General features: G+C 48.3%; 1 protein-coding gene across 1 annotated transcript in view; it reads right to left on the reverse strand.

The window, feature by feature from the left end:
- Positions 1-12,258, reverse strand: part of smim7 (small integral membrane protein 7) — a 39,990-nt gene extending 27,732 nt beyond the window's left edge. The window contains exon 1 of the mRNA XM_068015865.1: positions 12,125-12,258. Within this exon, the coding sequence (XP_067871966.1) occupies positions 12,125-12,150 (26 nt within the window). The 5' untranslated portion in view covers positions 12,151-12,258. The remainder of the gene's footprint in view (positions 1-12,124) is intronic.
- Between the last annotated feature and the right edge of the window lie 3,458 nt (positions 12,259-15,716).

The raw sequence follows: 15,716 nt of genomic DNA on the forward strand, positions 1-15,716 counted from the left end.
TTATATGTCTCTATTAAGTCACCTCTCCTCCTCCTTCTCTCCAACGAAAACAACCTCAAGTCCCTCAGCCTTTCCTCGTAAGACCTTCCCTCCATACCAGGCAACTTCCTAGTAAATCTCCTCTGCACCCTTTCCAAAGCTTCCACATCCTTCCTATAATGCGGTGACCAGAACTGCACGCAATACTCCAGGTGCGGTCTCACCAGAGTTTTGTACAGCTGCAGCATGACCTCGTGGCTCCGAAACTCGATCCCCCTACTAATAAAAGCTAACACACCATATGCCTTCTTAACAGCCCTATTAACCTGGGTAGCAACTTTCAGGGATTTATGTACCTGGACACCAAGATCTCTCTGTTCATCTACACTACCAAGAATCTTCCCATTAGCCCAGTACTCTGCATTCCTGTTACTCCTTCCAAAGTGAATCACCTCACACTTTTCTGCATTAAACTCCATTTGCCATCTCTCAGCCCAGCTCTGCAGCCTGTCTATGTCCCTCTGTACCCTACAACACCCTTCGGCACTATCCACAACTCCACCGACCTTAGTGTCATCCGCAAATTTACTAACCCACCCTTCTACACCCTCTTCCAGGTCATTTATAAAAATGACAAACAGCAGTGGCCCCAAAACAGATCCTTGCGGTACACCACTAGTAACTAAACTCCAGGATGAACATTTGCCATCAACCACCACCCTCTGTCTTCTTTCAGCTAGCCAATTTCTGATCCAAAGCTCTAAATCACCTTCAATCCCTTTCTCAACCTGCCCTTCAATTTGTGCACATATACCCTCAAATCCCTCTGCTCCTGCACCCCATTTAGAATTGCACCATTTAGTTTATACGGCCTTTCCTCATTCCTCAAACCAAAATATATCACTTCACACTTTTCTCAATTAAATTTCATTATTCACGTGTCCACCCATTCCACCAGCCTGGCTAAGTCCTCTTGAAGTCTATCACTATCCTCCTCAAAGTTCACAATATTTCCAAGTTTCTCATCTGCATATTTTGAAATTGGGCTCTGCACATCCAAGTCTAAGTCATTAACATAGATCAAGAAAAGCAGTGGTCCTAATACCGACCTCTGGGGAACCCCACTATATACCATCCTCCAGTCCAAAAAACAACCATTCACCACTGCTCTTTCCTGTCCCTCAGCTAACTTCATAATCATGCCGCCACTCTTTGTCTTATTCCAAGGACTTCAACTTTTCTGGCAAGCCTATTGTGTGGCACTTTATCAAACACCTTTTGGAAGCCTAGAAACACCACATCAACCACATTACCCTCATCAACCCCCGATACCTCATCTAAAAATTCAATCAAATTAGTTAAACACAATTTGCCTTTAACAAATCTGTGGTGGCTTTCCTTAATTAATCCACATTTGTCTAAGTGACTATTAATCTCAAACAAAATTATCATTTCTAAAAGCTTTTCCATCACCAAGATTAAACTGCAGTGGTTCAAGAAGGCAGCTCACCACCTTCTCAAAGGCAAGTAGGGATGTACCTGCTTTAACATTAATACGATCATGGCTGATCTTCTGCCTCAACTCTACATTCCTGCCCACTCCCCATATCCCTTGATTCCTTGAGATACCAAAAATCTTTATTGCAGCCTTAAATATATTCAACGGTGGAGCATCCATAACCCTCTGGGGTAGTCAATTCCAAAGATTCACAACCCTTTGAGTGAAGACATGTTTCATTTCAGTCTTAAATTTTCAGCCCCTGATCCTGACATTGTGCCCCAGTGTTCTAGATTCCCCAGCCAGGAGAAACAACTTCTCAATGTCTACCTGTCAAGCCCCTTCAGAATCTTGTGTGGTTCAATTATGGCCAGTGCCCCCACAATTTCCACCCTCACTTCCCACTGTATTCTCAGATGCATCTGATCCAGTCCTGGAGACTTATCAACTTTAAGCACAGCCAGCTTTTCGAATAGCTCCTTTTAGAAACCGCAGCCTCTCAGCTCCAGTGACCCGGGTTCAATTCTGGGTACTGCCTGCGTGGAGTTTGCAAGTTCTCCCTGTGTCTGCGTGGGTTTCCACCGGGTGCTCCGGTTTCCTCCCACAGCCAAAAGACTTGCAGGTTGATAGGTAAATTGGCCATTATAAATTGCCCCTAGTATAGGTAAGTGGTAGGGGAATATAGGGACAGGTGAGGATGTGGTAGGAATATGGGATTAGTGTAGGATTAGTATAAATGGGTGGTTAATGGTCGGCACAGACTCGGTGGGCCGAAGGGCCTGTTTCAGTGCTGTATCTCGAAATCAAAATCAAATCAAAATCAAGCTCCTCTTTATCAATTTTTAGCCCATTCAGTATCTCAACTACCTCCTCTTTCACTACGACTTGGGTGCAGGCACTGCCTTGGCTAAGACAGATGCAAAGTACTCATTTAATACTTCAGCCATGCCCTCAGCATCCATGCGTAAATCCCCTTTTTGGCCCCTAATCAGCCCTACTTCTCCTTTTTACTACTGTTATGCCTATAGATGACTTTTGGATTCCCTTTTATGTTGGCTGTCAGTGTCTTCTCATATTCTTTCTTTGCTGCTCTCCTTTTTCACTTTCCCTCTGAACTTTCTCTATTTAGCTTGGTTCTCACTTGAATTATCAAACTGATATTTGTCAAATGCACCCTATTTCTATTTATCTTACTCTCTATGGCTTTCAGCATCTGGGGAGCACTGGCTTTGTTTTACCTTTTCCCTCTCTTCGGAATGTACCTCAAATGTAGCTGAACTATTTCCCCTTTAAAGGCCATTGTTGAATTATAGTTTTGTCTGCCAATCTTTGATTCCAATTTACCTAGGCCAGATCCATTCTCACCCCATGGAAATTGGCTCTCCCCCAATTAATTATTTCTCCATTAGAACCGCAACATCATATTTACATGTGGCTACCTGCACCAACAGAATCACGCAATTGTTACAGCACAGAAGGAGGCCATTCAGCCCATCATATCCGCACCAGCTCTCCAAAAGAGCAATTCACTCAGTTCCATTCCCCCGCCTTCTCGCCATAACCCTGCATATTCTTCCTTTAAATATAACACCGATGTGAGGGGGGGAGCTGGGAAGGGGGCTGCAGGGGAGAGGGGTGCAGGGGAGAGGGGTGCAGGGGAAGGGGGCGCGAGGGGAAGATGGCGCGAGGGGGAGCCGGGAAAGGGGGGCAGCAGCGGGTAGGGGAGAGGGGTGCAGGGGAAGGGGGTACGAGGGGGGAGCCGGGAAGGGGGCTGCAGGGGGTAGGGGGTGCGAAGGGAAGATGGTGCAAGGGGGGAACTGGGAAGGGGGTGCAGGCAACAAAACACCTCACCAGCTCCCACCATCGTCCTCCCCACAATGATGCACTGCCAATGGGATCGGGACCCGGGAGCCAAGCCGGAGCCGCGGGGAAAGCCCGCGTGGAAACAGCGCAGAGCCGCCGCCGGGACCACGCGGCCACTCCTCCCCCCGATTGCCACCGTGGATGGGCCCCCTCTGCATCCCTCTCCCCTACCCCCTGCAGCCCCCTTCCCAGCTCCCCCTCGCACCCACTTCCCCCCACCGGCGTCCACCTACCTGTGTAGGGGCCCTAACAACCCCACTGCCTTGTGGGCGTCTCGGGAGAGACCAAGGCTAAGGGAGTAAACCTGAACAGAAAATCCGGAGCGGAACCCCGAAGGCGGTCATGTGTCACCTCTGGCATGTTTCCGGCAGTTCCTGCAGCCATACCGGTGCCAAACGTCGTGCTCTGCCCTCCTCTGGACCCCACCAGGAAGGCTGAGAGGGGGGTTTTGACCCCCTCACAACCTCCATACATCCGCCCAGGCATGCGCCATGGAGAGGTTACTCCATAGTCGCCTCACTGCGACCAAAACAACACGGAAGGCAGCAATTACAGGTTACAAGTCCAGCTCAATTGGAATAGAGATTGGGCGCCACGGGTTGCCTTTGTCAGTGGGAGGGGTCATCGCATCTCACTGGACAGCTACCGTCCGCCTCAAACCGGGCAGCCCCCGGTCAGTAAGGTTCTGTCCTGCCACAGTCCACCTGCTTCAATGGGTGCTTGGAGCTCAGGGTCATTGCCCGACAAGTGGACTGCAACACCGCACCAAATGGCACGACCAAAAAAGGAAAGAAGGTACCAGCCCTTCGTTTTGCAAGCTGGAACATCAGAACTGTGTGTCCTGGGCTGTCGGAAGACCCTACACAAATCAACGATTCTTGGAAGACCGCCATCATTAACAACGAGCTCAGTAGACTCAATGTAGACATTGCAGCACTTCAGGAGACACGCCTCCCTGCGAGCGGATCACTAAGAGAGCAAGACTACACCTTCTTCTGGCAGGGTAGGGATCCTGAAGAACCAAGACAGCATGGAGTGGGCTTCGCCGTCAGAAACTCTTTGCTCAGCATGATAGAGCCTCCCTCAAATGGCTCGGAACGCATACTGTCCATCCGACTGTTCACCGCCTCTGGTCTAGTACACCTACTCAGCATCTATGCTCCAACACTCTGCTCCCCACCTGAAGCTAAAGACCAGTTCTACGAGGAACTCCATAAGATCATTAGTAACATCCCCAACACCGAACACCTGTTCCTGCTGGGGGACTTTAATGCCAGGGTTGGGGCCGACCATGACTCATGGCCCTCCTGCCTTGGGCGCTATGGCACTGGTAGGATGAATGAGAATGGTCAGAGACTGCTTGAGTTATGTAACTATCATAACCTCTGCATCACCAACTCATTCTTTCACACTAAACCCTGTCACCAGGTTTCTTGGAGGCACCCAAGATCACGCTGTTGGCACCAGCTGGACCTCATCGTCACAACGCAAGCCTCTCTAAACAGCGTTCAAATCACACGCAGCTTCCACAGTGCGAACTGCGACACTGACCACTCCCTGGTGTGCAGCAAGGTTAGCCTCAAACCTCCACTCCAAGCAGAAGGGCCGCCCATGCATCAACACGAGCAGAATTTCTCATCCACAGCTGTTACGTAAGTTTCTAAATTCACTCGAAAAAACCCTTCAAAACACTCCCACAGGGGACGCAGAGACCAAGTAGGCCCACATCAGAGACGCCATCTATGACTCAGCAATGACCACCTATGGCAAACGTGTGAAGCGGAATGCAGACTGGTTTCAATCTCATAATGAAGAGCTGAAACCTGTCATAGCCGCTAAGCGCATTGCACTGCTGAACTACAAGAAAGCCCCCAGCGAGTTAACATCCGTAGCACTTAAAGCAGCCAGAAGCGCTGCACAAAGAACAGCCAGGCGCTGCGCAAATGACTACTGGCAAAACCTATGCAGTCATATTCAGCTGGCCTCTGACACCAGAAATATCAGAGGAATGTATGATGGCATTAAGAGGGCTTTTGGGCCAACCATCATGAGGATTTCCCCCCTCAAATCTAAATAAGGGGACACAATCACTGACCAACGCAAGCAAATGGACCGCTGGGTGGAACACTACCTAGAACTGTACTCCAGGGAAAACGTCGTCACGGAGACCGCCCTCAATGCAGCCCAGTCTCTGCCAATCATGGATGAGCTGGACGCACAGCCAACAAAATCGGAACTCAGTGATGCCATTGATTCTCTAGCCAGTGGAAAAGCCCCTGGGAAGGACGGCATTACCCCTGAAATCATCAAGAGTGCCAAGCCTGCTATACTCTCAGCACTACATGAACTGCTTTGCCTGTGCTGGGACGAGGGAGCAGTACCACAGGACATGCGCGATGCCAATATCATCACCCTCTATAAGAACAAGGGTGACCGCAACAACTACCGTGGAATCTCCCTGCTCAGCATAGTGGGGAAAGTCTTCGCTCGAGTCGCTTTAAACAGGCTCCAGAAGCTGGTTGAGCGTGTCTACCCTGAGGCACAGTGTGGCTTTCGAGCAGAGAGATCCACCATTGACATGCTGTTCTCCCTTCGACAGCTACAGGAGAAATGCCGTGAACAACAGATGCCCCTCTATGTTGCTTTCATTGATCTCACCAAAGCCTTTGACCTTGTCAGCAGACGTGGTCTCTTCAGACTACTAGAAAAGAGCGGATGCCCACCAAAGCTACTAAGTATCATCACCTCATGCCATGACAATATGAAATGCACAATTCAGCAAATCGGCGCCTCATCAGACCCCTTTCCTATCCTGAGTGGCGTGAAACAGGGCTGTGTTCTTGCACCTATACTGTTTGGGATCTTCTCCCTGCTGCTCTCACATGCGTTCAAGTCTTCAGAAGAAGGAATTTTCCTCCACACAAGATCAGGTGGCAGGTTGTTCAACCTTGCCCGTCTAAGAGCGAAGACCAAAGTACGGAAAGTCTTCATCAGGGAACTCCTCTTTGCTAACGATGCTGCATTAACATCTCACACTGAAGAGTGGCTGCAGAGACTCATCGACAGGTTTGCGGCTGCCTGCACCGAATGTGGCCTAACCATCAGCCTCAAGAAAACGAACATCATGGGACAGGACGCCACAAATGCCCCATCCATAAATATCGGCGACCACACTCTGTAAGTGGTTCAAGAGTTCACCTACCTAAGCTCAACTATCACCAGTAACCTGTCTCTCGATGCAGAAATCAACAAGCGCATGCGAAAGGCTTCCACTGCTATGTCCAGACTGGCCAAGAGAGTGTGGGAAAATGGCGCACTGACACAGAACACAAAAGTCCAAGTGTATCAAGCCTGTGTCCTCAGTACCTTGCTCTACAGCAGCGAGGCCTGGACAATGTACGTCAGCCAAGAGCGACGCCTCCGGAGAATCCTTGGCATCAGGTGGCAGGACCGTATCTCCAACACTGAAGTCCTCGAGGCGGCCAACATCCCCAACATATACACCCTACTAAGCCAGCGGCGCCTGAGATGGCTTGGCCATGTGAGCCGCATGGAAGATGGCAGGATCCCCAAGGACACACTGCACAGCGAGCTCGTCACTGGTATCAGACCCACCAGCAGTCCTTGTCTCCGTTTTAAAGATGTCTGCAAACGCGACATGAAGTGCTGTGACATTGATCACAAGTCGTGGGAGTTAGTTGCCAGCGATCGCCAGAGCTGGCGGGCAACCATAAAGGCAGGGCAAAAGCGTGCAAGTCGAAGAGACTTCGCAGTTGGCAGGAAAAAAGTCAGAAGCGCAAGGAGAGAGCCAACTGCGTAACAGCCCTGTCAACCAATTTTATCTGCAGCACCTGTGGAAGAGTCTGCCACTCTAGAATTGGCCTTTCTGGCCACTCCAGGCACTGCTTCACAAACCACTGACCACCTCCAGGCGCTTACCCATTGTCTCTCGAGACAAGGAGGCCAAAGATAAGATATCACACCCTAATTCCCTTTTGAATGTTTCAATTGAACCTGCCTCCACCACACTCTCAGGCAGTGCATTCCAGACCTTAACCACTCTCTGCGTGAAAAAGTTTTTCCTCATGTCGCTTTTGCTTTTCTTACCCATTACTTTAAATCTGTGCCCTCGATCTTTTCATGAGTGGGAACAGTTTCTCCCTATCTACATTGTGCAGACCCTTCATGATTTTGAATGCCTCTATCAAATCACCTCTCAGTCTTCAATAATGTGTTGATATATTTGGTTGTGAGGAATATATCTGAAACCTTTTTTAGCTGGAATTTTGCCAAGTCTTATTTTTATATAAGGGTGTGAATTAATGCATTGGAAGGAGGTGCCAGTTCAATGTGTGTAGAAAGGAGAAATGGTAGTTCAGTAATTAAATATTTATAATTACCACATATTGCCCTCCCTTAGCTGATGAATCAGCGCTTCTCCATGTTGAGCACCACTTGGAAGAAGAACTGAGGATGGCAAGGGCACAAAATGTTGGGGGACTTCAATGTCCATCAGCAAGAGTGACTCAGTAGCACCACTACTGACCAAGCTGGCAGAGTCCTGAAGAAATATCTACCAGACTGGACCTGTGGCAGGTGATGAGAACCAACAAGAGGGAAAATGCTACTTGAACTCGTCCTCGGGATCTACCTGTTGCAGATGCATCTGTCCATGACGGTATTGGTAGGAATCACTACCACTTAGTTCTTGTGGAGACAAAACCCTGACTTCACACTGAGGGCACCCTCCATTGTGTTGTGGCACTTGCACTGTTTTAAATGGGACAGATTCGGAACTGATCTAGGAGCTCAAAACTGGGCATGCATGAGGTGGTGTGGGCCATCAGCAGCAGCAGAATTGTATTCAACAACAATCTGTAGCCTCAACCTGGCATATCCCTCACTCTACAATTACCACCAAGCCAGGGGACCAAATCCTGTTCAGTGAGGAGTGCAGGAGAGCATGCCAGGAGCAGCAGCTAGCATATCTAAAAAGGAGATGTCAACCTGGTGAAACGACAACACCAAACTACATGCACGGTAAATAGCAGAAGCAGAATGCTATAGACATAGCTAAATGATCCCACACCCAACGGATCAGATCAAAGCTCTGCAGTCCTGCCACATCCAGTTGTGAATGGTAATGGACAATTAAGCAACTAACTGGAGGAGGAGGCTCCAAAAACATCCCCATCCTCTGTGATGGCAGAGCCACCATGTCAGTGCAAAAGACAAAGTTGAAGCATTTACACTCGTCTTCAGCCAGAAGTGCCGAATGGATAATCCATCTCAGCCTCCTCCCGAGGTCCCCAGAATCACAGATGCCGGTCTTCAGCCAATTTGATTCACTCCACGTGTTATCAAGAAATGGCTGAAGGCATTGGATACAGCAAAGGCTATGGGCCCTGACAACATCCTGGTTGTAGTACTGAAGACTTGTGCTCCAGAACTAGCCATGCTGTTCCAGTGCAGCTACAACACTGGCATCCACCAGACAGTGTGGAAAATTGCCCAGGTTATGTCCTGTCCATAAAAAGCAGAACAAATCCAATCCGGCTAATTACCGCCCCATCAGTCTACTCTCAATCATCAAAGTGATGGAAGGTGTCATCAACAGTGCTATCAAGCAGCACTGAAACAGGCCCTTCGGCCCACCGAGTCTGTGCCGACCATTAACCACCCATTTATACTAATCCTACACTACTCCCATATTCCTACCACATCCCCACCTGTCCCTATATTACCCTACCACCTACCTATACTAGGGGCAATTTATAATGGCCAATTTACCTATCAACCTGCAAGTCTTTTGGCATGTGGGAGGAAACCGGAGCACCCGGAGGAAACCCACGCAAACACAGGGAGAACTTGCAAACTCCACACAGGCAGTACCCAGAACTGAACCCGGATCGCTGGAGCTGTGAGGCTGCGCTGCTAACCATTGCGCCACTGTGCCGCCCCAAGACTGCAATAATCTCACCGATGCTCAGTTTGGGTTTTGCCAGTGCCACTTGGTTGTAGACCTCATTACAGCTGTGGTATAAACTTCGACAAAAGAGCTGAATTCCAGCGGTGAGGTGAGAGTGACTGACACCAAGGCAGCATTTGACCAAGTGTGGCACAAACAGGACCCATCGTTTCAGCCTGTTCCTGCCCCACTGAACTTATTTCTTCCTATCTTGACTACCTTTTCTCCGCTGGTCCAGTCTCTTCCCACCTACATCCATGACTCTTGTGATGCCCTCTGTCATTTTGACAATTTCCAGTTTCCTGGCTTCAACCGCCTCCTCCTCACTATGGACGTCCAATCTCTCTACACCTCCATCCCCACCAGGACAATTTGTGGGCTCTCTGCTTCTTCTTTGAACAGAGGCCCAACCAGTCTTCATCCACCACCACCCTCCTCCACCTGGCTGAACTTGTTCTCACATTGAACAACTTCTCCTTCAGCTGCATTGGTCCTAGTTATGCCTGTCTTTTTATGAGATATGTCGAACATTCCTTGTCCCAGTCCTACTCAGGCCCCCTCCCCCAACTCTTTTTCCAATACATTGATAACTGTATTGGTGCTGTTTCCTGCTTCCGCTCCGAACTGGAAAACATGATCAACTTTGCTTCTAATTTCCATCCTTCTCTCACCTTTACATGGTCCATCTCCAACACTTCCCTTCCCTGACTCCATCTCTGGGGATAGGCTGTCTACTAATATTCATTATAAGCCCACCGACTCCCACAGCTACCTTGACTACACTTCTTCACACCCTGCCTCCTGTAAGGACTCCATTCCATTCTCCCAGTTTCTCCGTCTCCGACGCATCTGCTCTGATGATGTAATCTTCCACAACAGCACCTCTGAAATGTCTTCCCTTTTTCCTCAACCGAGGATTCCCCCCCCCAATGTGGTTGACAGGGCCTTCAACTATGGCCGGCCCATTTCCCCCACTTCTGCCCTCACGCCTTCTCCTCCCTCCCTCCCAGAACCGCGACAGAGTTCCCCTTGTCCTCACTTTGCAACCCACCAGCCTCCACATCCAGTGGATCATCTTCTGCCATTTCTGCCACCTCTAGCGTGATGCCACCACCAAACGCATCTTCCCCTCCCCTGTCAGCATTCCAAAGGGACCAGGGTATCCCTCTGCGACTCCTTGGTCCACTCCTCCATTACCTCCGCCATACCTCGTCCCCTTCCCATGCAATCGCAGGTGTAATACCTTCCCTTTTACCTCCTCTATCCTCAATTACAGGACGATATAGATGGGCTGGTAAGATGGGCAGAGCAGTGGGCAAATGGAATTTTATCCTGAGAAGTGTGAGCTGATGCATTTTGGGAGGACTAACAAGGCGAGGGAATATACAATGGATGGTAGGACCCGAGGAAGTACAGAGGGTCAGAGGGACCTTGGTATACTTGTCCATACATCACTGAAGGAAGCAGCACAGGTAGATAAGGTGGTTAGGAAGGCATTTGGGATACTTGCCTTTATTAGCTGAGGCATAGAATATAACAGCAGGGAGGTTATGATGGAGCTGTATAAAACAATAGTTAGGCCACAGGTGGAGTACAGTGTACAGTTCTGGTCACCATATTATAGGAAGGATGTGATTGCAGTGGAGAGGGTGCAGAGGAGATTCACCAGGATGTTGCCTGGGCTGGAGCATTTCAGCTATGAAGAGAAACTGGATAGGCTAGGGAAGTGAAGGTTGAGGGGTCACCTGATTGAGGTATACAAAATTATGAGGGGCACAGATAGGGTGGATAGGAAGGATCTTTTTTCCCTTAGTGGAGGTGTCAATAACCAAGGGGCATAGATTTAAGGTAAGGGGCAGGAGGTTTAGAGGGATTTGAGGGAAAAAAATTTCACCCAGAGGGTGGTTAGATTCTGGAACACACTGCCTGAGGGGGTGATAGAGGCAGGAACCCTCACAACATTTAAGTAGTATTTAGATGAGCACTTTGAAACGCCATAGCATACAAGGCTACGGGCCCAGTGCTGGAAAATGGGATTAGAATAGATAGGCTTGATGACCGGTGCGGACAGGGTGGGCCAAAGGGCCTGTTTCTGTGCTATATAACTCTATGACTCTTCTCCAAGGAAAACTGCCTTACGTCTCCAATCTATCTTCATAACATAAGTTCCAGCTCACCAACATGATTTACCACACTCTGTACCTACACAGTGAACCTAATTTAGGCTTTATTGCATTTTCTTATACTCTGACCCCATCTAATACCGTACTATTTCTTACTCTAGTACCATCTGTCTCTCCCAATTCTTTAATGCACCTTGTTTTTCTTCTCTAACGTCACCTCCTAGTTCCCTTCTTTCTGTCACTTCACACCTCCCAGGCACTCAAAGTCTTAGTCCACAATTCAAACAACAAATCACTACGACACCAACTAACTCACCTCATTACATCATCTAATCCCACTTTATTCAGTCACCCACACCATTACGCCAACTAAACCCAATTCCCATCTACACCAATACAACTCAGCCCACTGTCACCCCAAACGTCTCCCGATCCTCTCTCCCACTCCTAAGATACCCAGTCCGGTTAGTTTGAATTTAATGATCCGCCATACAGTCCCCCACTCACGGTGGCACTGCCCAAAAGGCCGATGGGGGAAGAGAGGAAGGAAGGAAGGAACTGTGAGCTCGCTGACCGCCCGACCCTGTCACCCGCCTCAGGCCCGGAACCGTTCCGTCACCCGCCCGAGCCCCGAGCCGCTCCGTCGCCCGCCTCAGGCCCCTCTATCACCCGAATCCGTCCCGCGGCCTTTACCCGAACAGCAGTAAATCTCCGATCATCTTCTCCAGGCTCCAGCTCACCACCCGGCGCAACCTAACCCGATAGCGGCTAACAACCAATCACAGCACCCCCTCCATGCATCGCTACCAATAGGCGCAGCAGGAGCCGGATTCTATCCAGCACGGTCGGTTGGCCGACCTGCAGGGCGGGGCATATTGTGACGTCCAATCAGCAAGAGCCAAACCCCCCCATCAACCCCACCCCCAAATCTCACCCCATGACACTCACATCACCCCCATCCCCCACCTCCAAAACCCCCACCACACCTGACACTCACATCACCCCCATCCACCACCTCCAAAACCCCCACCACACCTGACACTCACATCACCCCCATCCCCCACCTCCAAAACCCCCACCACACCTGACACTCACATCACCCCCATCCCCCACCTCCAAAACCCCCACCACACCTGACATTCACATCACCCATATCCCCCACCTCCAAAACCCCCACCGCACCTGACACTCACATCACCCCATCCCCCACCTCCAAAACCCCCACCACACCTGATTCCCACATCACCCCCATCCCTCACCTCCAAAACCCCCACCACACCTGATACCCACATCACCCCATCTTCCACCCCAAGCCCCACTCCCAAGACTCCAAAACCCCCACCTTTAGGACACCCACATCACTGCCACCCACAAACCCCCCTCCCCAGGACTCCCACATCGCACCCAAAACCCCCATCTCCAATACCCTCACACCCACCCCAGGACACCCACCCTAGGAAATCTATCTTGGAAATACATCCTGGGAACACAGTCTCCCCCAAAAACTCACATTCAGGATATGTCCTATCTGCCGGGAACACTCACCCCAGGAAACCCACCCTTTGGAACATTCATCCCTTGGAACCAAACATTTGTTTACCTCCATATTGGCGAACCTGCAAGATCATAGTGGGCGGCACAGTGGCGCAGTGGTTAGCACTGCAGCCTCACAGCCCTAGCGACCCGGGTTCGGTTCTGGGTACTGCCTGTGCGGAGTTTGCAAGTTCTTCCTGTGGCTGTGTGGGTTTCTGCCGGGGGCTCCAGTTTCCTCCCACAGCCAAAGACTTGCAGGCTGATAGGCAAATTGGCTATTGTAAATTGCCCCTAGCGTAGGTAGGTGGTGTGGATGTGGTAGAGAATATGGGGTTAATGTAGGATTAGTATAAATGGGTGGTTGTTGGTTGGCACAAACTCGGTGGGCTGAAGGGCCTGTTTCAGTGCTGTATCTCTAAATAAAATATAAATAAATCAGAGAAACTCAAAAAGAACTTACAATTAAAAACTGCACTGAATACAAGGCTATAACCAAGGCAACTGTTTTAAGATAACTGAATGAAATGAGTTCATTTTTATTACATAGAAACAAGAAAATTTACGGTACAGGAGGAGGCCATTTGGCCCATCGTTTCTGTGCTGGCCAAAAATGAATTATCCAGCCTAATCCCACTTTCCAGTTCTTGTTCCATAGCCCTGTTGGTTACAGTATTTCAAGTGAATATCCAAGAAATTTGTAACTGCAATGAGGGCTTTTGCCTCTATAACCCTGTCAGGCACAGAGTTCCAGGCCCAACAACCCACTGGGTGAAAAGAAAAATCTCCTCAATGTTCCTCTAATCCTTCTGTCAATTATTTTCTTACGTTGTGACAGTGACTACACTTCAAAAAGTACTTCATCGGCTGTAAAGCACTTTTGGACATCCTGTGGTCGTGAAAGGCACTACATAAATGCAAGTCTTTCTTTAAATCTGTGCCGTTTGGTTATTTATTGACCTTTCTGCTAAGGGAAATAGATCCTCCCTAACCACTCTTTTTAGGCTCCTCATAATTTTATGCACCTCTGTTAAATCTCCCCTCACCCTCTGTTCCAAAGAAAACAACCTCAGTCTATCCAATCTTTCCTCATTGCTAAAATTCTCCATTCTTTTAAAATTATGAATATCTTCATAAATCTGCTCTGTACCCTCTAGTGTGAGCACATCCTTTCTGTAATGCAGTGACCAGAACTGTATGCAGTACTCTATCTGTGGCCAAACTTGTGTTTTATATAGTTCTAGCATAACCTTTCTGCTGTTATATTCTATGCCTTGGCTAATAAAGGAAAATATCCCATATGCCTTATTAACCACCTCATCCACCTCTCCTTCTACGTTCAGGGATCTGTCGACATGCACTCCAAGGAGCCTCTGCTTCTACATTTCTCACAATCCTACCATTATTTCCTTGCCTTATTTGCCCTTCCCAAATGTATTACCTCACACTTCCCTGGATTTGCCATTTTTCTGCCCATCTGCTCTGTCCATTGATATCTTCCTGCAGTCTACAGCTCATTTCCTCACTATCAACCATACCTACAAACCTCTTGATCATGCCCTCTATATTTTCCTTTAAATCATTGATATATACCACAAAAAGCAAGGGGCGTAGTACTTAGAAACTGCCTTCAAGTCACAAAAACACACCGACTATAACTTTTGCTTCCTACCACTGAGCCAATTTCAGATCCAACTTGCCACTTGCCCTTGAATCTTATGAGCTTTTACTTTTCTGACCAGTCTTCCACGTGGCATTGTCAAAAACCTTGCTAAAATCCATATAGACTACATCAAAGTGCTACCCTCATCAACACTCCTTGTTACCTCCTCAAAAAATTTGATCAAGTTAGTCAAACATGAACTTCTCTTAACAAATCCACACTGACTGTCCTTGACTAATCCATGCCTTTCTAAATGACGATTTATACTGTCTTTCAGAGCTTTTTCCAATAATTTGACGACCACCGAGGTTAGGCTGACTGGCCTGTAGCTACTTGGACTATCTCTTCCTCCCTTTTTAAACAACATTAACAGTCCTTCTGTCTTCCGGCGCCACACCTGTATAATCAGAGAGGATTAGAAAATGATGGTCAGAACCTCCACTATTTCCACTTTTAGCAGCCTGGGATACATTTCATCTGGGCCTGGCAATTTACCTACTTTCAAAGATGCTAAACCTCTTAATATTTCCCCTCTCACTATGTTTATCCTATCCAATATTTCACACTCCTCCTCCTTAATTACAATGTCTGCATCGTCCCCCTCTTTTGTGAAGACAGACATAAAGTATTCATTAAGAACCATGCCCACATCTTCTGCTTCCACACTCAGGTTACCTTTTTGGTCTCTAATGGGCCCTACTCTTTCCTTAGTTATCCTCTTGCTCTTTATGTATTTATAAATAACTATATTATAATTATGGTCCCTGGATCTGGTCTTGCCCAGAAGTGGAAACATCTTCTCTACATATACCCTGTCAAACCCTTTCATAATCTCGAAGTCCTTTATCAGGTTAGTACTCAATCTTCTCTTTTCTAGAGAAAAGAGCCCCAGCCTATTCAATCTTTCTTTTATATAACCTGTCAGTTCCGGTACCATCCTGGTAAATCTTTTTTTGTACCTTATTATTCTCTATATTCTTATTATGATATGGAGACTAGAACTGTTCACAATTTTTCAAATGTGGTCTAACCTAGGTTCCATACAAGCTCAAATAAATTCTTTGCTTTTCAGTTCTATCTCTCTAGAAATGA

The sequence above is a fragment of the Heterodontus francisci genome, chromosome 36, assembly GCF_036365525.1.
Source record: "Heterodontus francisci isolate sHetFra1 chromosome 36, sHetFra1.hap1, whole genome shotgun sequence".
Taxonomy (NCBI): Eukaryota; Metazoa; Chordata; class Chondrichthyes; order Heterodontiformes; family Heterodontidae; genus Heterodontus; species Heterodontus francisci.